The 24,707-nt window shown below is 58.1% G+C and overlaps 4 protein-coding genes across 5 annotated transcripts in view; 2 read left to right on the forward strand and 2 right to left on the reverse strand.

Annotated features, from left to right (window-relative positions):
• Positions 1–24,707, forward strand: part of LOC135405014 (zinc finger protein 418-like) — a 161,350-nt gene that overhangs the window by 48,157 nt on the left and 88,486 nt on the right. The gene's annotated exons all lie outside the window — the stretch shown is intronic.
• The window catches only part of LOC135404629 (zinc finger protein 883-like), an 82,706-nt gene that overhangs the window by 29,589 nt on the left and 28,410 nt on the right, over positions 1–24,707 (reverse strand). The gene's annotated exons all lie outside the window — the stretch shown is intronic.
• Positions 26–12,144, reverse strand: LOC135404630 (alanine aminotransferase 1-like). The gene is made up of 10 exons (XM_064639364.1): positions 12,043–12,144; positions 11,747–11,855; positions 9,755–9,885; positions 7,160–7,403; positions 6,428–6,507; positions 5,756–6,159; positions 5,510–5,681; positions 3,663–3,806; positions 1,967–2,112; positions 26–145 (listed from the first exon to the last, which is right to left on the reverse strand). The coding sequence occupies exons 1-10, from the start codon at positions 12,142–12,144 to the stop codon at positions 61–63; spliced, it is 1,617 nt and encodes a 538-aa protein (XP_064495434.1). The 3' UTR covers positions 26–60.
• LOC135405507 (B-cell antigen receptor complex-associated protein alpha chain-like) lies at positions 20,764–24,528 on the forward strand. 2 transcript variants are annotated; one of them, XM_064640210.1, is made up of 5 exons: positions 20,764–20,899; positions 21,702–22,193; positions 22,819–22,937; positions 24,197–24,265; positions 24,371–24,525. In XM_064640210.1, the coding sequence occupies exons 1-5, from the start codon at positions 20,815–20,817 to the stop codon at positions 24,479–24,481; spliced, it is 876 nt and encodes a 291-aa protein (XP_064496280.1). In that variant the 5' UTR covers positions 20,764–20,814; the 3' UTR covers positions 24,482–24,525. The 2 variants fall into 2 exon arrangements, with proteins under 2 accessions (XP_064496280.1, XP_064496281.1); XM_064640211.1 differs by lacking the exon at positions 24,197–24,265 and having other exon boundaries at positions 24,371–24,528.

Genomic DNA, 24,707 nt, shown 5'->3' on the forward strand with positions numbered 1-24,707 from the left:
CCAATCCCTCCCTGGATCCCCCCAGTCCCTCCCCAGCCCGGGGGCTCCTGTCCCTTGGGATCATTCCGGCTGGGATGGGCTTTGGCAGCGGGTGAGGAGCAGCAGGACCCTCTCCAGCGTCTGCGGCGGCAGCAGCAGCGACAGCCTGGAGGGCACCGGGGGGGTACCTGGGTCCTTCCGGCCCCAAATCCCCCCAAATCCACCCCAAATCCCACCCAAATCCCCCCTAATCCCACCCCACCGGCCGGGGGGGGCACCAGGGGGCACGTGGATCCTTCCGGCCCCAAATCCACCCCAAATCCCCCCCAAATCCCACCCCAAATCCCACCCCACCGGCCGGGGGGGCTCCACTGGGCAATGGGAACCCCTCAAATTGGAGCCCACCCCCCACCCCAAAGAGCCCCAAATTGGGGTGGCAGCGGAGCCCAGGAGGCAACACCCCCTGACCCCAACACCTGAGGGGACCCCAAAATAACACTCCCTGACCCCAACACCTGAGGGCACCCCAAAATAACACCCCCTGACCCCAACCCCTGAGGGGACCCCAAAATAACACCCCCTGACCCCAACACCTTAGGGGACCCCAAAATCCCAGCCCCCAAATCCCACCTCCTAACACCCAACACCCCCTACTCCAACAGGACCCCAAAATCCCAGCTGCCAACCCCAAAATCCCACCCCCTAACACACCCGACCCCAACAGGACCCCAAAATCCCAAACCTACCCAACCCCAAAATCCCACCCTCTAACACTCAAAACCTGATGAGACCCCAAAATCCCACCCCGTAACACCCAACACCCTGATGGGACCTCAAAATCCCAGCCCCTGACCCCAAAATCCCACCCCTTAACACCCAACACCCCCCACCCCAACGGGACCCCAAAATCCCACCCCCGACCCCAAAATCCCAACACCCAACTCCAACACCCTGATGGGACCCCAAAATCCCACCCTGTAACACCCAACACCCCCCACCCCAACAAGACCCCAAAATCCCACCCTGTAACACCCAACACCCTGATGGGACCCCAGATTTCCACCCCCCAAATCCCAACATCCCCCCCCACCACACTGGGACCCCAAAATCCCAACCCCAGCTCCCAAAGAGGACCCCAAAGTCCCACATTTTGGGTGCCTCCATCTCCCCCAGATCCCACATTTTGGGTGCCCCCTGTGTCCCCCACATTTTGGGTGCCCCCATATCCCCTACACCCGCCATTTGGGTGCCTCCCATTTCCCTCAGTACCCCATATTTTGGGTGCCCCCCATATCCTCCATACCCCATATTTTGTGTGCCCCCCCCATACCCCAGGTGGGTGCCCTCCATGTCCCCCCGATACCCCCCATTTGGGTGCCCTCCGTGCCCCCATTTGGGTGCCCCCATTTCCCCCCACACCCCATATTTTGGGTGCTCCCCCATGTCCCCCAATACCCCACATTTGGGTGCCCCCATTTCCTCCCACACCCCACATTTTGGGTACTCCCCCATCTCCCCCACACCCCACATTTTGGGTGGCCCCCCGTGCCGCCATGTGGGTGCCCCCATTTCCCTCAATACCCCACAATTTGGGTGCCCCCATTTCCCCCCACCCCCCACATTTTGCCCCCCCCCATCTCCCCCGTGCCCCCCTGTGGGTGCCCCCATTTCCCCCATACCCCATATTTTGGGTGCCCCCATTCCCCCTCCCCACACCCCACATTTTGGGTGCCCCCCATCTCCCTCGTGTCCCCATGTGGGTGCCCCCATTTCCCCCCACACCCCACACTTTGGGTGCTCCCATCTCCCCCGTGCTGCCCATTTTGGGTGCCCCCATTTCCCCCCAGACCCTCCCATTTTGGGTACCCCCCATCTCCCCCGTGCCCCCCATGTGGGTGCCCCCATTTCCCCCAATACCCCATATTTTGGGTGCCCCCATTTCCCCCCAGACCCCCCATTTTGGGTACCCCCCCCATCTCCCCCGTACCCCAGGTGGGAGCCCCCCTCGAGCCCGAAGTGGCTCCCCGGGAACACCCCCGGGAGCTCCTTCGGGGACACCCCCGGGAACACCCCCGGGAACTCCTCCGGGAGCTCCTCCGACCGCCGGTACCGAACACGGGACAGTGACAGCGCCTGGGGGGACACGGGACAGATGGACAGGGATAGGGACAGATGGACAGGCACAGGGACAGGGACAGAGGGACAGGGACAGGGACAGAGGGACAGGGGACACGGTCAGGGGACAGGGGGACAGGGACAGGGGACAGGGACAGGGACAGAGGGACAGGGACAGGGGCCAGGGGGCCAGGGCCAGGGCCAGGGGACAGGGACAGATGGACAGGGACAGGGGACAGGGACAGGGGACAGGGGGACAGGAGACAGGGTCAGGGACAGGGGGGACACGGGGACAGATGGGACACGGACAGGGACAGGGACATAGGGGGACAGGGGGACACAGGGGGACAGAACCACTGGGACAGGGAGGGGAAAAGGGGGAGACAGGGGGGGACACCGAGGGAGGGACCCTGTGCCCAGGGGGTCCCTGTCCCCAGAGTGTCCCTTTCCCCCTGTCCCCAGGGTGTCCCTGGGCTGTCCCCTGTCCCCAAGGTGTTCCCTGTGCCCAGAGTGTCCCCTGTCCCCAAGGTGTCCCCTGTCCCCAAGGTGTCCCCTGTCCCCAAGGTGTCCCTGTGCCCAGAGTGTCCCCTGTCCCCAAGGTGTCCCCTGTACCCAGAGTGTCCCCTGTCCCCAGGGTGTCCCTGTCCCTGTCCCCAGGGTGTCCCTGTCCCCTGTCCCCGGGATGTCCCGAGTCCCCCAGGCCCCCCCATGTCCCCAGGATGTCCCACATTGCCAGGGTGTCCCTGTCCCCAAGGTGTCCCCTGTCCCCAGGGTGTCCCTGTCCCTGTCCCCAGGGTGTCCCTGTCCCCTGTCCCCGGGATGTCCCGAGTCCCCCAGGCCCCCCCATGTCCCCAGGATGTCCCACATTGCCAGGGTGTCCCTGTCCCCAAGGTGTCCCCTGTCCACAGGGTGTCCCTTTCCCTGTCCCCAGGGTGTCCCTGTCCCTGTCCCCGGGATGTCCCGAGTCCCCCAGACACCCCCCCCCATGTCCCCGGGATGTCCCACATTCCCAGGGTGTCCCACATCCCAAATATGTCCCGAGTCCCCAGGATGTCCCACGTTCCCAGTCCCCCCCCATCCCCAATCCCCCCCCCGCAGGGCCGTGTGTCCCCCCCCTTCCCTCTCTCCCCCCAGTTCTCCCAGTGCCCCCCACTTCCCCAGTTCCCCCCAGTCCCCTCCTCCCAGTGCCCCCAGTTCCCTCAGTGCCCCTAGTCCCCCCAGTGTCCCCCAGTGTCCCCCATCCCAGTCCCCCATCCCAGTTCCCCCAGTCCCCTCTGTACCAGTTCCTGTCCCGTGTCTGTGCCCTGGACCCGTGGGAATGTCCCCCATCCCAGTCAACCCCAGTCCCTCCCAGTCCCCCCAGCGCCCTCAGTCCCCCCATTCCCCCATTCTCCCAGTCTCCCAGTGCCCCCAGTCCCCCCAGTGCCCCCAGTCCCTCCCAGTCCCCCATCCCAGTCCCCCCATTCCCCCCATTCCCCCAGTCCCTCCCAGTCCCTCCCAGTGCCCCCATTCCCCCAGTCCCTCCCAGTCCCTCCCAGTGCCCCCAGTGCCCCCAGTCCCCCCCTTACCCTGTCGGTGTCCGTGCCCTGTACCCGTAGGAGGGCTCGGGGCCCCCCGGCCGGGGCCGGGCAGCGAATCCCGGGGACTGAGCCCAGAACATCCTGAACCCTCCGAGCGTTCCGGGACAGAGCCTGGCACAGGGACACCCGGTGCTGCGGGATAACGGGATATGGGATTGGGATAATGGGATAATGGGATTGGGATGGGACAGCGACAGGGACAGGGACACATGGTGCTGGATATGGGATAATGGGATAATGGGATATGGGATAATGGGATTGGGATAACGGGAGAGCACCCGGCACAGGGACACACGGTGCTGGATATGGGATAATGGGATATGGGATAATGGGATATGGGATAATGGGAGAGCGCCCGGCACAGGGACACACGGTGCTGGATATGGGATTGGGATAATGGGATTGGGATGGGAGAGCGGCCAGTACAGGGACACACGGTGCTGGGATTGGGATATGGGATTGGGATAATGGGATAATGGGATTGAGACGGGACAGGGACACACGGTGCTGGATATGGGATATGGGATTGGGATAATGGGATTGGGATAATGGGATTGGGATGGGACAGGGACAGGGACACAGGGTGCTGGATATGGGATAATGGGATATGGGATATGGGATAATGGGAGAGCGCCCGGCACAGGGACACACGGTGCTGGATATGGGATAATGGGATTGGGATGGGAGAGCGACCGGCACAGGGACACACAGTGCTGGGGTTGGGATATGGGATTGGGATAATGGGATTGGGATGGGACAGCGACAGGGATGGGGACCCGCGGTGCTGCAGGATAGTGGGATATGGGATTGGGATAATGGGATTGGGATGGGAGAGCGCCTGGCACAGGGACACACAGTGTTGGGGTTGGGATATGGGATTGGGATAATGGGATATGGGATAATGGGACAGCGCCCGGCACAGGGACACACGGGGCTGGGATTGGGATATGGGATAAAGGGATAATGGGATAATGGGATATGGGATAACGGGAATGGGATGGGACAGTGCCCAGCACAGGGACACACGGTGGTGGGATATGGGATAATGGGATAATGGGATAGTGGGATATGGGATAATGGGATTGGGATGGGACAGTGCCCAGCACAGGGACACACGATGGTGGGATTGGGATAATGGCATTGGGATAATGGCATTGGGATATGGATCAGGACAGCACCCGGCACAGCTTCCGCTGGTCCTTTGGGATATGGGATTGGGATAATGGGATTGGGACCAGGACAGTGCCCAGCACAGGGACCTGCAGTGCTGCAGGATAATGGGATAACAGGATTGGGATAATGGCATTGGGGCAGGGTGGGATGGGGATTGGGATGGGATTGGGATTGGGATTGAGATTGGGATTGGGATTGGGGTGGGGTGGGATGGGATGGGGATGGAGATGGGATAAGAAATAGGATAGGGTGGGATGGGATGGGATGGGATGGGATGGGATGGGATGGGATGGGGTGGGATGGGGTGGGGTGGGGTGGGATGGGATGGGATGGGATGGGGTGGGATGGGATGGGATGGGATGGGGTGGGATGGGGTGGGGTGGGGTGGGGTGGGATAAGAAATAGGATTGGATGGGATGGGACGGGATGGGATGGGGTAAGAAATAGGATAGGATGGGATGGGATGGGATGGGATGGGATGGAATGGAATGGAATGGAATGGGCTGGGCTGGGCTGGGCTGGGGCTGGGATGGGATGGGATGGGATGGGGTAAGAAATAGGATAGGATGGGATGGGACGGGATGGGACGGGATGGGATGGATGGGGTGGGATAAGAAATAGGATGGGCTGGGCCGGGCCGTTCCCCAAGCAGCCTCTCCCACCTCCTGCACCGCCCTCGCGATGGGATCTGCTGGGTCCGGCAGGTCCATGAGCAGGTCCAGGAGGATCCTGCCGGGCACACAGGGCCGGGGGATGGACTGGGCCAGCTGGAAGAGCTCCCGAACCCCCTCCTCGATGTTCACCAGCTCCAGGAACCCCGCGCGGAAGCCGCTCCTGCGGGAACGGCCGCGCTCAGCCCAGGGAGATCCATCCCGGACATCCCATTCCCGGCATTCATTCCCGCTCACTCTCCGGCGGCGCTCTTGGACAGGGAGTAGAAGGAGACGAGCTGGACGGAGGAGGAGAGCGGGGGCCCGGCCTCAGCCAGAGCCCGGCGGAACGACACGAACGGGCGATCCGGGGAGAAGGAGCGTTCCTGGTGCACCTGGGGGGGGAAACGGGGGGGAATGGGGTGGGAATGGGGCGAGAATGGGGCAGGGAGTGCCCTGGTGCACCTGGGGATGGGAAACGGGCTGGGAATGGGCTGGGAATAGGGTGGGAATGGGGCGAGAATGGGGTGGGAGTGGGGTGGGAATGGGGCAGGGAGTGCCCTGGGAATGGAATGGGTAATTGGACAGAGAAATGGGGCTGGAAAAGGGGGAATGGGGTGGGAATGGGGTGGGAATGGGGCAGGGAGTGCCTGGGAATGGGGCTGGAAAAGGGATAATGGGGGCACTGGGGAAGTGAATTAGGGGGGAAATGGGGCAGGAATGGGGCAGGGAGTGCTCTGGGATAGTGGGGTGGGGAAAGGGATAATGGGGAGGAAATGGGGTGGGAATGGGGCAGGGAGTGCCCTGGGAATGGGGTGGGAATGGGGCAGAGAGTGCCCTGGGAATGGGGTGGGCACTGGGCCAGGGCAGGGGGGCTGCCAAGGGGCACGGGGGGCACTGGGGGCACTGGGGGCACTGGGGCTGCCCCACCTCATCCACCAGCAGCAGCAGCGGCTCCTCGAACGCCAAAGACAGCAGGGCCAGCATGGAATGGCGGCTGAGAACATGGCCTGGGGTGGGAATAACGGGAATAGTGGGAATAATGAGGACTCAGCCTGGAATCCCAGCTGAGAACATGGCCTGGGGTGGGAATAACAGGAATAACGGGAAGGATGGGAATGATGGGAATGATGGGAATGATGGGAATGATGGGAATAATGGGAATAATGGGAATAGTGGGAACGGGAATGGGAATGGTGGGATGGGTTGAACTGGGGAAACTGAGGCCCGGGGAGGGTTTAAGTGGAGCCCAAGAGGGGCGAGTGATGCCCGAGGTGGATTTAAACCAGCCCAGAGGGGAAAGTGAGGCCCAAGGAGGGGTTAACTGGGAAACAAAGGCACGGGAGGGGGGGGGGTTTAGGCAGAGCCCAGCAGGGAAACTGAGGCACAGGAGGGGTTTAACTGGGCACACCGAGCCCTGGGCTGGGTTTAACTGGGCACACCGAGCCCTGGGCTGGGTTTAACTGGGGACACAAAGCCCCGGGCTGGGTTTAACTGGGGAAACTGAGGCACAGGAAGGGTTTAATCGTGCCCACCGAGCCCTGGGCTGGGTTTAATTGGGACACCGAGCCCCGGGCCGGGTTTAAACGTTCCCACCGAGCCCCAGGTCAAGTTTCCTCATTCCCAGCTCCCCCCGGGCCGGGTTTAACCCCCCGCACTCACCCGTGGGGTCCCCAGGGTTGACGACCCAGAGCACTTTGGGGGTGCAGCGGCCCCGCGCGTCCCGCAGCTCCCGGCGGATCGCGGCCACGTCCGGGGCCCATTCCCGGGATTCCTCCAGGGGGTACGGGATGGGCACGGCCCCCGCCAGCCCCGCGGCCAGCGCGGCCAGGGGGGGGCCCGGCACGGGCACCAGGACCCCCGTGGGCACCGCCGAGCGGGGATCGACCAGCAGAGACAGCACGAACTGCCGAGGGAAGGAGGGACAACGGGACCCGTCGGGGCGAGGAATAAAAATTTTGGATTTTTTTTTATAGGAATGTGGGGAAGTTTTAAGAGATCCCAGTTCCAGAGCCGGAGATTGGGGGGGGCTTTTTTTTTTTTTTCGGCCGGATAAGGGAGAAAAAAAACTATTATAAAATATATAAATAATGTATATTTTTAAAAATATATTTTATATATACATATAAAAATATATATTTATATTTTATATAGAATATATACATTATATATAATATATTATATATAGTTTTACAATTATATATAATATATATATTTTATATATATTTTATATATATTATATATTTTATACTATGTTATATTATATATAGTTTTATAATTATATAAAATATATATAATATATATTTTTATAATATATACTATATATATTATATATATTATAATATATACTATATATATTATATATATAGTACATATATTATATACATTATAATATATAATATATATTTTATATATATTATATATTTTATATTATATTATATATAATTTTATAATTATAAATATATTATATATAATATATATAATATATATTATAAATATATATATATTATATATATAATATACATATATAATAAAAACCCTGAATAAATCCGCAATAAAACCCCTCCCCCCTTTCTTTGCTCCCCAAGTTCGCAGCGGGGTATTGAAATTGAAATTTTAAATTTCTTCCATTTAAAAAAAAAAGAGGGATTTTTTTTTTTTCCCGAGTTTCTGGTGTCTTTCTTCGATTTAAAAAAAAAGGGATATTTTTTTTCTTTTCCCGATGGTCTGGCCGGGGGTTTAAGGCTGGAATTCCCGAGGAACAGGGAGGAGAAATAAAAATATGGGTGGTGTTTTTATAGGAATGGGGTGAAGTTTGAAGAGCTCCGAGTCCCAGAGCTGGGTGTCTGGGGGGTCTTTTTTACAGCGAAAAAAACACTTTTCAGACAAAAAAATGAAATATTAACCTTATCTAAAGAAAAAAACTATTATAAAATATATATATAATATATATATATTATATATATATTATATATATTATATATTTCATGTTATATTATATTTTATTATCTATAGTTTTATAATTATATATATTATAGATATAGCATATATAACATATTATAAATATATATTTTATATATATTATATGTAATTATAGAACTATTACATATATAATATATATATTATATATATATATATTATATGTATTATATATATATAATTATAAAACTATAAAACTATTAAACCCGAGGGAGTCTTTCCTCCCCCCGAAAAAAAAATACTCGGTGCTGGAGTAGAATTGTTTAGAAATATTTAAATAACTATATTTAGATATTTATTATATATAATATATATAAAATATATATATATAATATATAATATATATATTTTATAAATATCTAAATATAGATTATAATAATATATATATCTTTTTATATAATTATATATAATTATATATAATTATAAAACTATAAAACTCGTGGAATTTAAATTTAAATTTCTTCCATTTAAGAAAAAAAAAAAAAGAGGGATTTTTTTTTTCTTTCTTTTCTCGACAGTCGAGACGGGGGTTTAGGGATGGAATTCTCGGGGAAATGGGATAAGGTTAATATTTCATTTTTTTTGCCTGAAAAGGTTTCTTTTCGCTGCAAAAAAAGGGGACTTCCCCTTCTTTTTTATTCGAGTCCGGCACCGAGTTTTGTTTTTTTGGAGGGAGAAAAGACCCCTTCGGTTTTAATAGTTCTATAGTTTTATAATTATATATATATATATACATATATATATAAAAAATATAGATATTGTAAATATATATATTTTATATATAATATATATAATATATAATAAATAAAGTAACATATGATATAATATCTAAAAACATAAATATATATTTTTATAAATACATAAATATCATATAAATGTAATAGTATATAATAATATATATAAATATATATTTATAATATATATTGTATATAATTATAAAACTATATATAATATTATATATATTTATAATGTATGTAATATATATTATATATTTACTTACAAAACTATTGATAATATTATATATATATTTATAATATATATTATATATTATATATATAATTATAAAACTATATATAATATAATATATTATGACATAACATAATATAAAATATTAAATTTTTAAAATTTAAATTTAAATTTCTTCAATTTAAAAAAAAGAGGGATTTTTTTTTTTTTTTTTCTTTTCCAACCGGTGGGATTTTTTTTTTTCCTCATGGTCAGGCTGGGGGTTTTTCCAAGGCTGGAATTCCCTGGAGTTTGGGAAGGGAAGGGACTGACCGGCAGGATGGAGGCGGTGCCGCTGCACAGGATGATGTTTTTGGGGTCCGAGGGGATCCCGTCCCGCCGCTCCAGGAACCGGGACACGCGCTCGGGAACACACCGGGATCGGTGCTCGTGGTTGTACCCACCTGGGAGGGCACCCCGAGATCAGGGGGGCACCCCGGAGATCGAAGGGGAGCCCCAGAGACCCCAGAAATTGTTTGGGGGCACCCCAGAGATTGTTTGGGGGCACCCCATAATTCAAACAGGCACCCCAGAGATCAAAGGGGCGCCCCAGAGACTGTTTGGGGGCACCCCAGAGATCAAAGGGGCGCCCCATAGCTCAAACGGGCACCCCATAGCTCAAACGGGCACCCCAGAATTCAAACAGGCACCCCAGAAATCAAAGGGGCACCCCAGAGATTGTTTGGGGGCATCCCAAAGCTCAAACAAGCACCCCATAATTCAATCGGGCAACCCAGAGATTGTTTGAGGGCACCCCAGAAATCAAAGGGGCACCCCAGAGCTCAGAGGGGCACCCCATAATTCAAACGGCACCCCATGGGTCGTTCTGAGGGCATCCCGACGGTCTGGGCACCCCAAACCTCAAACGGCCACCCCATGGGTTGTTCTGAGGGCACCCCAAGGCTTTGGACACCCCAGAACTCAAAGGGGCACCCCATGGGTCGTTCTGAGGGGACTCCCATGGCTCTGGGCACCCCAGAACTCAAACGGGCACCCCATGGGTCGTTCTGAGGGCACCCCAAGGCTCTGGGCACCCCATAACTCAAACAGGCACCCCACAGATCACCAGACCCCCCGCGGGACACCCCACAACCCACCCACCCACCCCCACACTGAGCACCCCACGGGATCCCGACACCCCCCCCCAGCACCCCCCAAACCCCACCGGAGTGACCCCAAAACCCCCAAACCCCGCTGGAGTGACCCCAAAACCCCAAACTCCCCAAAGCCCCCAAACCCCTCCGGGGTGACCCCAAAGCCCCCAAACCCCGCCGAGGTGACCCCAAAGCCCCCGGACCCCCAAACCCCACCGGGGTGACCCCAAAGCCCCCAAACCCCGCCGGGGTGACTCCAAAGACCCCAAACCCCTCCGGGGTGACCCCAAAGCCCCCAAACTCCCCAAACCCCGCCGGGGTGACCCCAAAGCCCCCAAACCCCCCAAACCCCGCCAGAGTGACTCCAAAGCCCTCGAACCCCACAAACCCCTCTGGGATGACCCCAAAGCCCTCGAACCCCACAAACCCCTCTGGGATGACCCCAAAGCCCCTGAACCCCCTAAAGCCCCCAAAGCCCTCCGGGGTGACCCCAAAGCCCCCAAACCCCTCTGAGATGACCCCAAAGCCCCCCAAACCCCGTCGGGGTGACCCCAAAGTCCCCAACCCCCCCAAACCTCACCAGGGTGACCCCAAAGCCCCCAAACCCTGCCGGGGTGACCCCAAAGCCCCCCAAACCCCGTCAGGGTGACCCCAAAGCCCCCAAACCCAGCCGAGGTGACCCCGAACCCCCCAAACCCCGCCAAGGTGACCCCAAAGCCCCCGAGCCCCCCCAAACCCCGACGGGGTGACCTCAAAGCCCCCAAAAACCCCCAAACCCCGCCGGGGTGACCCCAAACCTTCCAAACGCCTCCGGGGTGACCTCAAAGCCCCCAAAGCCCCCAAACCTCGTCAGGGTGACCCCAAAGCCCCCAAACCCCGCCGGGGTGACCCCAAAACCTCCAAACCCCCCAAACCCAGATGGGGTGACCCCAAAGCCCGCAAACCCCTCCAGGGTGACCCCAAAGCCCCCAAACCCCGCCGGGGTGACCCCAAAGCCCCCAAACCCCTCTGGGGTGACCCCAAAACCCCTCCGCGGTGACCCCAAAGCCCCCGAGCCCCCCCAAACCCCGCCGGGGTGACCCCAAAGCCCCCAAACCCCTCCAGGGTGACCCCAAAGCCCCCAAACCCCTCCGCGGTGACCCCAAAGCCCCCGAACCCTCCCAAATCCCACCGATATTCCCGCTGTCCATCTCCCGCAGGATCCGGCGGGCCCGGCTCCGAACGGCCTCGGGAAACGTGTCCGTGTCCAAAAGTTCGGGATAAACACAGGCGGCCAAAACCTGGGAACAGGGATCCGAAACATGGGAACGGGGACCCAAAACCTGGGAATGGGGACCCAAAACCTGGGAACGGGGATCGGGATTGTCCCCGGGGACACGGGGGGGACATTCCCGGGGGTATTTGGGGATCGGGATTGTCCCCAGGGACACGGGGGTGACATTCCCGGGTGACATTCCCGGGGGGTACCTGGCGCAGGACGGGAATGGGAGCCCATCCCATGGAATGCGGGTCGTCGCCGCCGCATTCCAGAGCCTGGAATGTCCCCGCGGTGCCCCCGGGGGCCGCCATGGCCCGGCCCGTGCCAGGGGGGTGGTGCCAGGGGAGGGAAACGGGGCGGGAATTGGGCAGGATATCGGGAAAAGGGGACGGGAAAAGGGGGATAACCGGGGGAAACGGGCACGGGGTGGGCACCGGGATTGGGAAACGGGGCTGGAAAAGGGGGATAATTGGGGGAACGGGGCTGGAAATAGGGATAACGGGGGGGAACGGGGCTGGAAAAGGGGGATAACGGGGGAAAACGGGGTGTCCCGGCACGAGGTGGGCACCGGGATTGGGAAATTGGGCTGGAAAAGGGGATAACGTGAGAGAAAATGGGGTGCCCCGGGCACGGGGTGGGCACCGGGACCGGGAAATGGGGCTGGAAAAGGGGGTAACCGGGGGAAACGGGGCTGGAAAAGGGGGATAACGGGGGAAAACGAGGTGTCCCGGGCACGGGACGGGCACTGGGAGAGGGACAGGAGGGGAAATGGGGTGGGAAAAGGGATAACGGGGGGCACACGGTGGGGGAAAGGGGGCTGAAATCGGGGGGGAAAGAGGGGGGACAACCCTGGGCTCGGGGCAGGTCCTGGGGTGGCATAACATGGGTGGAGCTGGGCACGGAGGGACAGACGGACAGACGGGACCCCGGGCACCCCGGCACGGACCCCTGCTCGTTAATTAAGGCCCCTAATCATTAATTAAGACCCCTAATCATTAACCAGGAGGCCCAAACATTAACCCGGCCCCAAAACAACAACCCGGCCACGCCCCCCCCCCCCCCCCGGGGGGGTTTCCCAGGGATCCCGATCCCGGACCTGGATCCTGCCATGGCGGCCGCGGGCCGCTGACCCCGCCCCGGACCCGGAGACCCCCCTGCTCGAGGGGGGGGATGGCACCGAGGAGGAGCTGGCATGGGTGAGACCCCCCACCCCCCCCACGGGACCCCCAGGGTCACCCAGGGGACCCCCAGGACCCCCAGGGGCACCCAGAGAACCCCCAGGGCCCCCCCCAGGGTCATCCGGAGACTCCCCAGGGACCCCCGGACCCCCCCGCGGGACCCTCAAGGTCACCCAAGGTCACCCACGGACCTCACGGGGACCCACGGATTCCCACGGGACCCACAGACCCCCACGGGACCCCCAGGGTCACCCCGAGCCCCCACAGGGACCCACAGACCCCCACGGGGCCCCTGGGGTCACCCCGAACCCCACAGGGACCCTCAGGGTCACCCAGAACCCCACGGGGACCCACAGACCTCCAGGGGACCCCCCAAGCCCCAGTGGGACCCACAGGGACCCCCATGGGGACCCCCACAGGGACCCCCAGCGTCACCCCGAGTCCCACAGGGACCCACAGACCCCCACGGGACCCCCACAGGGACCCCCGGGGTCACCCAGAACCCCACAGGGTCCCACAGACCTCCAGGGGACCCTCAGAGCCCCAAGGGGACCTACAGGGACCCACAGGACCCCCATGGGGACCCCCAGCGTCAACCCGAGCCCCCACAGGGACCCACAGACATCCAGGGGACCCCCCAAGCCCCAGTGGGACCCACAGACCTCCAGGGGACCCCCGGAGTCACCCCAAGCCCCCACAGGGACCCACAGACCCCCACGGGACCCCCAGGGTCACCCCGAGCCCCACAGGGACCCATAGACGGGACCCCCAGGGTCACCCAGAGCCCCACAGGGACCCACAGACATCCAGGGGACCCTCAGAGCCCCATGGGGACCCACAGACCCCAACGGGACCCCCATGCGACCCCCAGGGCCACCCAGAACCCCACAGGGACCCACAGACCTCCAGGGAACCCCCCGAGCCCCAGTGGGACCCACAGGGACCCCCATGGGGACCCCCGTGGGGACACTCAGGGGTCACCCCGAGCCCCCACAGGGACCCACAGACCCCCAGGGGATCCCCACAGGACCCCCAGGATCAGCCTGAGCCCCACAGGGACCCCGCAGACCCCCACAGGACCCTCAGGGTCACCCCAAGCCCCACAGGGACCCCCAGAGTCACCCTGAGCCCCACAGGGACCCACAGACCCTCATGGGACCCCCACGGGACCCCCAGCATCACCCTGAGCCCCACAGGGACCCACAGACCCCCACAGGATCCCCAGTGTCACCCCAGACCCCCCCAGGACCCCTTGAGTCACCCAGAACCCCCCAGGGACCCACAGACCCCCATGGGACCCCCACGGGACCCCTGGGGTCACCCCAAGCCCCCACGGACACCCCAAATCCCAGATTTCCACAGGGGACCCACGGCCATCCCAAATCCCACAGACACCCCAAATCCCAGAATTCCACAGAGGACTCACAGACACCCCAAATTCCCCGGACACCCAAAATCCCAGAATTCCACAGGGGACCCACGGACACCCCAAATCCCAAAATTCCGCAAGGGGACTCGTGGACACCCCAAATCCCAGAATATCATAGGGGACTCGCGGCCATCCCAAATCCCGGAATTCCACAGGGATCCACGGACACCCCAAATCCCACGGACACCCCAAATCCCAGAATTCCACAGGGGACTCACAGTCACCCCAAATCCCAGAATATCATAGGAGACTCATGGCTATCCCAAATCCCACGGACACTCCAAATTCCAGAATTCCACAGGGGATTCGTGGCCATCCCAAATCCCAGAATTCCACAGGGGATTCGTGGCCATCCCAAATCCCAGAATTCCACAATCCCACGGACACCCCAAATCCCAGAATTCCACGATCCCACGGACACCCCAAATCCCAGAATTCCACAGGGGATTCGTGGCCATCCCAAATCCCACGGACACCCCAAATCCCAGAATTCCACAAGGGGCTTGCAGACACCCCAAATCCCATGGACACCCCAAATCCCAGAATTCCACAGGGGACCCACGGACACCCCAAATCCCAGAATTCCTCAGGGACCCCCCGGACACCCCAAATCCCAGAATTCCACAGGGGAGCCATGGACACCCCAAATCCCAGAATTCCCCAACCCCCAGGATTGAGGGAAGCGGGAAGGGGGGGATGGGGGAGGACCTCCCGTGGGGTGACCCCCCCCAACCCTCCCCGTATCCCCCCCCAGTTTGTCCCCCAGGGCCTCTGCGGGGACACCCCCGAGCTCCCGGCGCCGGTGGTCCTGCGGCAGGTAACCAGAGCAGCCCAGGGAATACCGGGAATATCCCCGGGAATGCTGTGGGAATGCTCCAGGAACATCCCAGGGAATCCCGGGAATGCCGTGGGGATGATCTGGGAACATCCCAGGGGATCCCGAGAATGACTCAGGAGTGCTCCCGGGAGCATCCTGGGGAATCCCGGGAATGCTGTGGGGATGATCCAGGAACATCCCAGGGAATCCCGGGAATGCTGTGGGGACGATCCGGGAGCATCCCAGGGAATCCTGGGAATGCCGTGGGGACGATCTGGGAGCATCTCAGGGAATCCCGGGAATGCTGCGGGGATGATCCGGGAGCATCCTGGGGAATCCTGGGAATGCCATGGGATTGATCCGGGAACATCTTGGGGAATCCCGATGTGATGGTTTCACTCTAGGCCTTCCTGGAGACCAGCTTGTAACCAGGAAGGAACTAGGAAAGTGATCACGGAAGTATTCCATGCTATTCCTTTACGTAACTTGAGGTATAAATAAAGCCAGCAGGAGGGATCTCTCCCTCTTCCTTTCCGGCGAGGTTCGAGAGCGGTGGGTCCCTGTTTCGGTCGGGCTTATCTGGAGCTGAGGCCCACAGTGACTGCCGTTATCTGCCACGCGTGAGGGGAGAGCCCTGGGCCGTGTCTGGCCATCCTGCCTGTTCGAAGGGAAGTGGTGAGATTTTTGCTAGTTTGCCTTCAGTTGGCTGGTTGACTTGCTCGGTCTTTGTCCCTTTTTGTCCTTCTCCCTTCTTCCTCCCCCTCTTCCCTTTTTGGGGAGCTGTTTGGGATTTCTGGAGTTGTGGTGTGTGGTATTCTCGTTTTGTGTATCTGTCTCATATGTAAAATATATATATGTATATATTTTTGCTATAGCTTTGGCGGCTTGGGTCTTTTCTTTTCTCTTCCCTCTCTGGGAAGCGGGTCCTTGTTGTCGAGTTTCGGGGGCTTGGCGGGAAGCCAGCTCGAAACTTGCACAGATGGGAAGGGGAGAATAAACCCTGTTCTTTTCCTCTTGCCTTGGGTGGGCACAGACTTTGACTTTGGCTTTAGTAAAGTGCCTTATCCCAACCCACGAGTCCTTTTCCATCTTATTCTCTCTCCCCTGTCAGGTTGGGAAGGGCAGTGACAGAGTGGCTGGGTGGGCACCCGGTGTCCTGCCAAGGTCAGCCCACTACAGAACCACAGGAACCCAGGAACACTGGAATGGAGGGAACTCTGTGACCCTGGAGGGCCGCATGGAACCAGAATAACCCTCAGACATTTCAGAACCTGGAGAAATCGAGGGGCTACTGTAACACTGAGGGGCCTCATGGAACAAAAAGGACTCTGTGACACTGTGGAAATTCATGGAATAAATGGTCCTGGGTAACACTCCAGGGCCTCATGGAATCAAGGGGCCATTGAGATGCTGCAGAGACTCATGGATATAAATGAGCCCTGAGACATTTCGGAACCTCAGGGAATCAAGGATTTTGGACACTGCAGAATCTCATGGAGCAAAAGGAAACCCATGACAAGGTGGAAAATCATGGAACCAAGAGGCCATTGTGACACTGCAGAGACTCGTGGAGCCAGAGGGACCCTGGGACTCTGTGGAACCTGATGCAATCAAGTGGCCACTGTGACACTTAAGGGCCTCATGGAACAGAAGGAACCCTTGGAATCCGTGGAATCTCATGGAAGCAAGGGTCCATTGTAAAAACTGTGGGACCTCATGGAACAAAAGGAGTCCTGAGACATTTCATAAACTCCTAAAATCAAGGGGATATTATGACAATGAAGGGCCTCATGGAATCAAGTCCATGGTGAAACTCCAGGGCCTCGTGGAACCAAAGAGACACAGGGACACTGGGGAACCTCATGGAACAGTGGGTCCATTGTGACACATCAGGGCCTCCTGGAGCCAGAGGAACCCTGGGACACTGCGGAACATCATGAAATCAAGGGGCCATTGTGACACTGCAGTGGCTTGTGGACCCAAAGGGGCCACTGGGACACTGCAAGGCCTCATGGAATAAACAGATCATTGTGACTTGGAAATGAGGCAAAAAAGGAAGGTGTGTGCCCAGTGGAAGCAAGGTCAAGTGACTTGGGAAGAATTCAGAGATGCTGCTCATCACTGTAGGGAGAAAATCTGTGTGGCCAAAGCTCAGCTGGAGTTGAAGCTGCCAGAAATGTGAGGGACAATAAAAAGGGTCTTTTCAAATATAATAATGGCAATAGGAAGTATAGAATTATCATTGACCCATTCCAGGATGAGGATGGTCACCTCCCACACAGGGACAAGGACAAGGCAAAGGTGTTTCACGCTTTCTTTGCCTCTGTCTTCAACACGGATGACGGACCAAGGGGGTCTCAGAGCCCTGAGTTGCAGGACCATGACTGCAAGAATGATCAACTCTCAGCTATCCCTGACGTTGTGTGGGATCTGCTGCTCCAGCTGGATCCCTACAAATCTCTGGGGCCTGATGGGATTCATCCCAGAATCCCCAAAGAGCTGCTGATATCATCAGAAAACCTCTCTCGATGATTTTTGAGTGGTCTTGGGAATCTGGAGAGGTCCCGGCTGACTGGAAGCTGCTGAACGTTGTCCCGGTTTTCAAGAAGGGCGAGGAGGACCTCAGAAACTACAGGCCTGTCAGTCTCACTTCAGTGCCTGGTAAAGTTATGGAGAAGATTATTCTGGGAGAGGTTGAAAAACACCTGAAAGACAACACAGCCAGCAGGGCTTCAGGAGTGGAAAGTCTTGCCTATCAAATCTGATTTCCTTCTATGGGTATGACAAGGTGACCCACCTGGCTGGTCAAGGGAGGCCAGTTGATGTGATCTTTCTGGATTTCAGTAAAGCTTTCAGTCCTGTCTCTCCCAGGATCCTTCTGGACAAACTGTCCAGCCCAGAGCTGGATAAACACATCCTGTGCTGGGTGAGCAATTGGCTCCTGGGTCGGGCACGGAAGGTGACAGTGACTGGGGTGACATCAGATGGGGGTCACTGGTGGGGTTCCACAGGGCTCCATCTGGGCCCCGTGCTCTCCAACATCTCCATCAATGACTTGGATGCAGCACTGGAAGCAACACTAAGTAAGTTTGCAGATGACCCCAAACTGGAAGGAGCTGTTGAGTCCCCTGAGGGCAGAGAGGCCCTGCAGAGAGACCTGGAGAGATCCAAGGGCTGGGAATCACCAACCATGAGAAGTTCAACAGTGGGAAGTGCCGGATTCTGCCCTGGAATGGGGCAACCCCGCATGGACGGACAGACTGGGAAGGAGAGGCTGGAAAGCAGTGCCGGGAAAGGGCCCTGGGGGTGCTGGTGGGTGGCCAGTTGGCCCTGAGTCATCAGTGCCCTGGCAGCCAGGAGGGCCAAGCCTGTCCTGGGGGCATCAGGCCCAGCATGGCCGGCCGGGCCAGGGAGGGGATTGTCCCGCTCTGCTCTGCCCTGGGGCGGCCTCACCTGCACCATTGGGGCAGTTTGGGGGGACACAATGGAAGGGAGAGATTGAGCCATTGGAGAGTGTCCAAGGGAGGGCAACAAAGATGGGGAAGGGCCTTGGGGGGAAGCTGTGTGAGGACACTGAGGGCACTTGGTGTGTTCAGCTGGAGGAGACTGAGGGGAGACCTCAATGCAGGTCCAACTTCCTGGGGAGGGGCAGAGGAGGGGCAGGCCCTGAGCTCTGCTCTGGGGGGACCAGGGACAGGACTGAGGGTACTGAACAGGCTCCCCAGGGCAGTGGGCACAGCACCAAGGCTGCCAGGGCTCCAGCAGCATTTGGATGATACTCTCAGACCCACGGTGTGACTCTTGGGAATGGTCCTGGGCAGGGCTAAGTGTTGGACTTGATGATCCTGGTGAGTCCCTTCCACCTTGGCATATTCTTTGAGTCTGTGATTCTGTAATGTCCTGTTGATTCCACGAGGTTCCACAATGTCCCTCTGTTGTTTCTGTGCCATGAGGCCCCCACTGTGGTGTCACCCCCTTTTCTCTCCCCACAGAGCTCCTGAGCCGGTGGCTGGACCCCGCCCCCCATCCCCACAAGGATTTTGGGGTGTCCTCTGTCCCTCCCTCCCCTGCTTTTATTCTGACACCACCCAGCTGCTTCCAGTGATCCCAGTAAACCTTCCCAGTTCTCCCCAGTCCTGGTTATGGGAGACAGTGGGGGAGGGGTTTGGGGTGGAGTTGAGTTTGGGGGGCAGAATCGGTCCCGGGATGGATCAGAAATGGGGACCCCCCTGTGTTCCCCCTGTGTCAGTCTGCTCTGGGGGGGCTTTGAGAGGGCACCTGCCCCTCAGTAAAGCACCCAACTCACCCTAAAAGGTGCTGGGACCCCCCAAAACCTCCCCACAGCCCCTCAAGGACCCCCAAACATACTCAGAGCCCATTCAGGACCCCACCCAACCCCTTTTCTGGGGGGACTTCTCTGGGCACTGGTGGTGCTGGGAGCCCCCCCGGCTGCGGGTGAGGAGCTCTCGGGTGAGGGGGGTGGGTGGGAAGGGGGCAGACAGTGGGAAAAGGGGGGTCAGAGGGGATAAAGGGGTGGTGGGACACCAAAGTGAGTGGGAGGGCAGAGGGACCCCCCAAAAGTGGAGGAGGGGAGGGCTCTGAGGTTTGGGAGATGATGGGAAATGGGTGGGAGAAGTCAGAAGAGTGGAGAAAGGGGAGGGTGGGACCCCCAAACTGAGCATGAGGGGGCTGGGGATGGAGGGGACAATGGGAAAGTGGGAGGAACAGGGAGAAGGGTGGAAAAGGGTGGGTGGTCTGGCAGGTCTGACAGTCCCATGGGGGTCTTTGGGCACAGGGAGGGTTGGCAAAGGGGGGTGGCCCCCCTGAGCTCCCAACTTACTGTGGGGTGCTGGGGGCTGCTGGATCCAACCTCAAGCCTTGGATTATGCCAACAGTTTCAGTTTAGAGGAATTACAGAAGTGTGACTGAACCACCTTTGTCCCCCAGGTTTTAATGATGGCAAATCAGATCTCTTGATAGAAATGAATTTATTTAGGGTTCCAAATGATCAGACAAAAGATCTTCATCAGAATTATTTACTGCACAATAGAAACACTAAAACTACCAGGAGTACAGGATAAGACAGGACAGTGCTCTACACTAAAGCAATTGTTGAATCTCCGGCCGCCTTCCCGGCACAGGCTGGCTCTTCCCTCCTCAGAGCACCCTGGGCTGGCTTTGGAGCCCCTCCTGTGGGGGGATCTCCGGCCCTTTTCCTCCCCACTGCCTTCCTGGAGCCCTTCAAAACGGCCTCTCCCACCAGGGTCTCACGGGGGGATTTGTCCTCCGGGCTCTCCGTCCTCAGCTCAGGGCCTGGGGCAGGAGGGAAGAAGGACAGGGGGGACCTGGGAGGACCCCAAGACCCAAACTGAGTCCCCTGAGACCCTCAAAATTCCTCCCCTCAGAAGTCCTGGGGGGATTTTGAGGCAGCAGGTCTGGGGGATGGATGGGCGTGGCCCCCAGCCCTTCCCCCCGGGGAAATTTTGGGTGGGTGTGGCCTCCCGGGTCACTGGGCTGCATCTCCTGTTTTTGGGGCCTCGGCAGGGACAGTGGGGGGATGGAGGGGGCTCCCCAAAATCGGAGGCCTCTCCCAAACTGGGGGATCACAAGACCCCTGCTCATCCTCATCCTGCTCCTCGCAGGTAGGATTTGGGTCTGGGGGTCTCAGTTTTGGTCTGGGGGGGTCTCAATTTGGGTCTGAGGGGTCTCTGGGGTTTCAGTTTGGGTCAGGGGGTCTCAGGCTTTGGGTCTGGGGGTCTCAGGGGTCCCAAGGCCTCAGGTTGGGGCTGGGAGCCTTGGTTCTGGGGGTCTTAGTTTGGGTTTGGGGGTCTTAGTTTGGGTCAGGGGGGCTCAGGATTTGGGTCTGGGGATCTCAGGCTTTGGGTCTGGGAGTCTCAGGGGTCTCAGGGTTTGGGTCTGGGGGTCTCAGTTTGGGTCTTGGGGGTCTCAGTTTGGGTCAGGGGGTCTCAGTTTGGGTCAGGGAGTCTCAGGGTTTGGGTCTGGGGGGCTCAGGATTTGGTTCTGGGGGTCTTAGGGATCCCAAGGTCTCCATTTGGGTCTGGGGGTCTCAGGGTTTGGGTCTGGGGGGTCTCAGGGTGTCTCAGCATCGGGTTTTGTCCCCCACACCTGTGTCAAAATGTCCCCTGCCTACCCCCCCCCCCCCCCCAGTATTTCCTGTCCTCAAACTGGGACAGGGAACCGAAACTGAGAGGGGGGAGGGGGGGAACTGGGAGGGGCTGGGGGGCCCCAATGACCCCCCGATGGGTCTGGGGGACCTTCAGAGATCCCGGGGGTCCTCCAATGACCCCTCACAGTTCTGGGAACTCCCAAAGACCCCCCTCCAGCAGGGACAGGGACCCCCAGTGACCCCCTGAGGGGCAGTCACCCTCCGTGGGGGTTGGGGAGCTCCGGGGGACCCCCCATAACCCCCCTCTGTCCCCGCAGGCTCCCAGTGCTCCCAGACCCCCCCCGAAGGCTGCGCCTCGTGCCCGACCCCCTCCCTGCCTCCCCCCCCGGAGCCCCCCGAGACGCCAACCCCTGTGATCGTGACCACCGGGAGCCCCCCGAGCCCCTCCTGCTCCCCGGCCCCGCCCCGGGGGTGGCTCCGGGTGTGGGGGGGGCCCCCCTCCCGCGAGAGGCCCGTGGGGACCCCCCTGACCCTCGAGTGCCACTTCCGAGGCCCCCCCGACACCGCCCTGACCTGGCTCCAGGCGTGTCCCCCCGGGCTCGGGGAGGTCCCCCGGAGCTGCCCCTGGCCCCAGGAGGTGGTGGCCACCCGGGGGGGCCGCCGGATGGACCGGGTGGTGCAGGAAGGGGGGGGAAGCTCCACCCTGACCTTCCCCAAACTGTCCCACAACGACTCCGGGCTCTTCTTCTGCCACGTGGAGTCCGGGGGGGAGACGGCCCAGAGCTGCGGCACCTTCGTCAGGGTCCTCGGTGAGTGGGGGGCGCGGGGGGGTCTCACCCGGGTCACTCGGCCCCTCCCGGTGCCCCCAGCATGGTACCAGTATAGCCCAGTCCCTCCCAGTTTAACCTCGTCCATCCCAGTCCCCTCCAAGGGTATCCCAGTGCCCCCCAGCCCTGCGGCACCTTCGGGAGGGTCCTGGGGGTCTCGGGGAGGAGTCAGGGGGGGCTGAGGGGTCTCATCTGAGTCACTGGTCTTTCCCAGTCCATCCCAGTCCCCTCCCAGTATAACCCAGTGCTACCACGAGCCCCCCCAGTCCATCACAGTGCCCTGCAGTTCCCCCCAGTCCCTCCCAGTTATTCCCAGTATCCCCTTTGAGCCCCTCCCAGTGCCCTTCCAGTATAACCCAGTGCCCTCCCAGTATAACTCAGTGCCCTCCACTCCCTCCCAGTATAACCCAGTGCCCTTCCAGTATAACCCAGTGCCCTCCCAGTACAACCCAGTGCCCTCCAGTCCCTCCCAGTGTAACCCAGTGCCCTCCCAGTATAACCCAGTGCCCTGCACTCCCTCCCAGTATACCTCAGTCCCTCCCAGTGTAACCCAGTCCCTCCCAGTATACCCCAGTCCCTCCCAGTTACCCAGTCCCCGTTCCCGCAGAGCCGGTTCCCGCCCCGTTCCTGGCGCTGAGGGAGAGCACCAAGAACCGGATCCTGACGGCGCAGGGGGTGCTGCTGCTGCTCTGCTCGGCCGGGCCGGGGCTGCTGCTGCTGCTCAGGGTGGGACACTGGGACAAACCGGGACAACTGGGACAGGGGGACACCAACTGGGACACTGGGACACCAACTGGGACACTGGGACACCAACTAGGAAACTGGGACACCAACTGGGACACTGGGACACCAACTGGGACACTGGGACAGGGGGACACCAGCTGGGACACCAACTGGGACACTGGGACACCAACTGGGACACTGGGACAGGGGGACACCAACTGGGACACTGGGACACCCAACTGGGACACTGGGACAACTGGGACAGGGGGACACCAACTGGGACACTGAGACCCCCAGTTCTGTCACTGGGACCCCCAGTTGGGACACTGGGGACACCAACTGGAACTTTGGGACCCCTAAATGGGACACTGGGGACGCCAATTGGGACACTGGGGACACCTAATTGGGACATTGGGGAAACCAACTGGGATGCTGGGGACACCAATTGGGACACTGGGGACACCAATTGGGACATTGGGGACATTAATTGAGACCCTGGGGACACCAATTGCCCCCCAGGTCCCCCTAAATCCCCCCCTGGGTAACCCCAATCCCCCTCGACACCCCCAACCCCCCCTGGTACCCCCAATTCCCCTCCGGATGCCCCAAAACCCCTTCAAACCCCCCGTACCTCCCAGTTCTCCCCAATTCCCCCCCAGTTCTCCCCAATCTCCTCCTGCCATCCCCAAATCCCCCCAGTCCTCCCCAGAGACACCCACTCCCCCCGGCCACCCCTAAATCCCCCTGGTGCCCCCAAAACCCCCCTGGCCACCCCAAACCCCCCCCGACCACCCCTAGTTTTCCCCCGTCACCCCTTAATTCCCACTTGGTGCCCCCAAGCCCCCCCCGGATACCCCTAAATACCCCGTAGTGCCCCCAACCCCCCCCTGGCCACCCCAAAACCCCCTGGAGCCCCCCAACCCCCCCCCCCCGGCCACCCCTAAATCCCCCCTGGTGCCCCCAGAAACCCCCCCCGGCCACTCCAAAATCCCCCTGGTGCTCCCAAAACCCCCCTGGCCACCCCAACCCCCCCCGGCCACCCCTAGTTTTCCCCATCACCCTTAATTCCCCCTTGGTGCTCCCACCCCCCCCCCCCCGGCCACCCCTAAATCCTGACTAGTGCCCCCAAAACCCCCCCTGGCCACCCCAAAAACCCCTTGTGCTCCCTTCCCCCCCCCCGGCCACCCCTAAATCCCCCCTGGTGCCCCCAAAGCCCCCCTGGCCACTCCAACCCCCCCCATGCCCCCTGTTCCCCCCCACAGAAGCGCTGGGCCAACGAGCAGCTGCTGCACCCCGAAAAAACCACATGCGAGGAAGAAAACCTCTACGAGGTGACGTTCCGGGGGCCTCCATGCCCCAAAATCATGCTCGGAGGGGTCTATCAGCCCCTAAACCCACCCAAACCGACCCGAATCCCCCCCTTTCCCTGCTTTCAGGGGCTGAACCTGGACGAGTGTTCAATGTATGAGGACATTTCCCGGGGGGTCCAACCCACCTACCAGGACGTGGGGACCCTCCCCGGCGACTCCCAGCTGGAAAAGCCCTGAGGGACCCCCCGAAAAAGGGGGGTGGGACCCCCTGGGAAGGAGTTTGGGATCCCCTGGCTCTGCTTGGCCCCCCCGATGCTCTGCTCTGGTGACACAAGGCCATACTGACCCCCCCAAAATAAAGCTGCTGTGCTGCCGGAGGGGTTCTGTGGGTTTTGGGGGGTTAATTACTTGTTAGTAATTAACAAGTGGTTAATTAATCAGCAAGGGGAGGCAGGTGAGAGCA

The sequence above is a fragment of the Pseudopipra pipra genome, chromosome W (assembly GCF_036250125.1).
Source record: "Pseudopipra pipra isolate bDixPip1 chromosome W, bDixPip1.hap1, whole genome shotgun sequence".
In the NCBI taxonomy this organism is placed as follows: domain Eukaryota; kingdom Metazoa; phylum Chordata; class Aves; order Passeriformes; family Pipridae; genus Pseudopipra; species Pseudopipra pipra.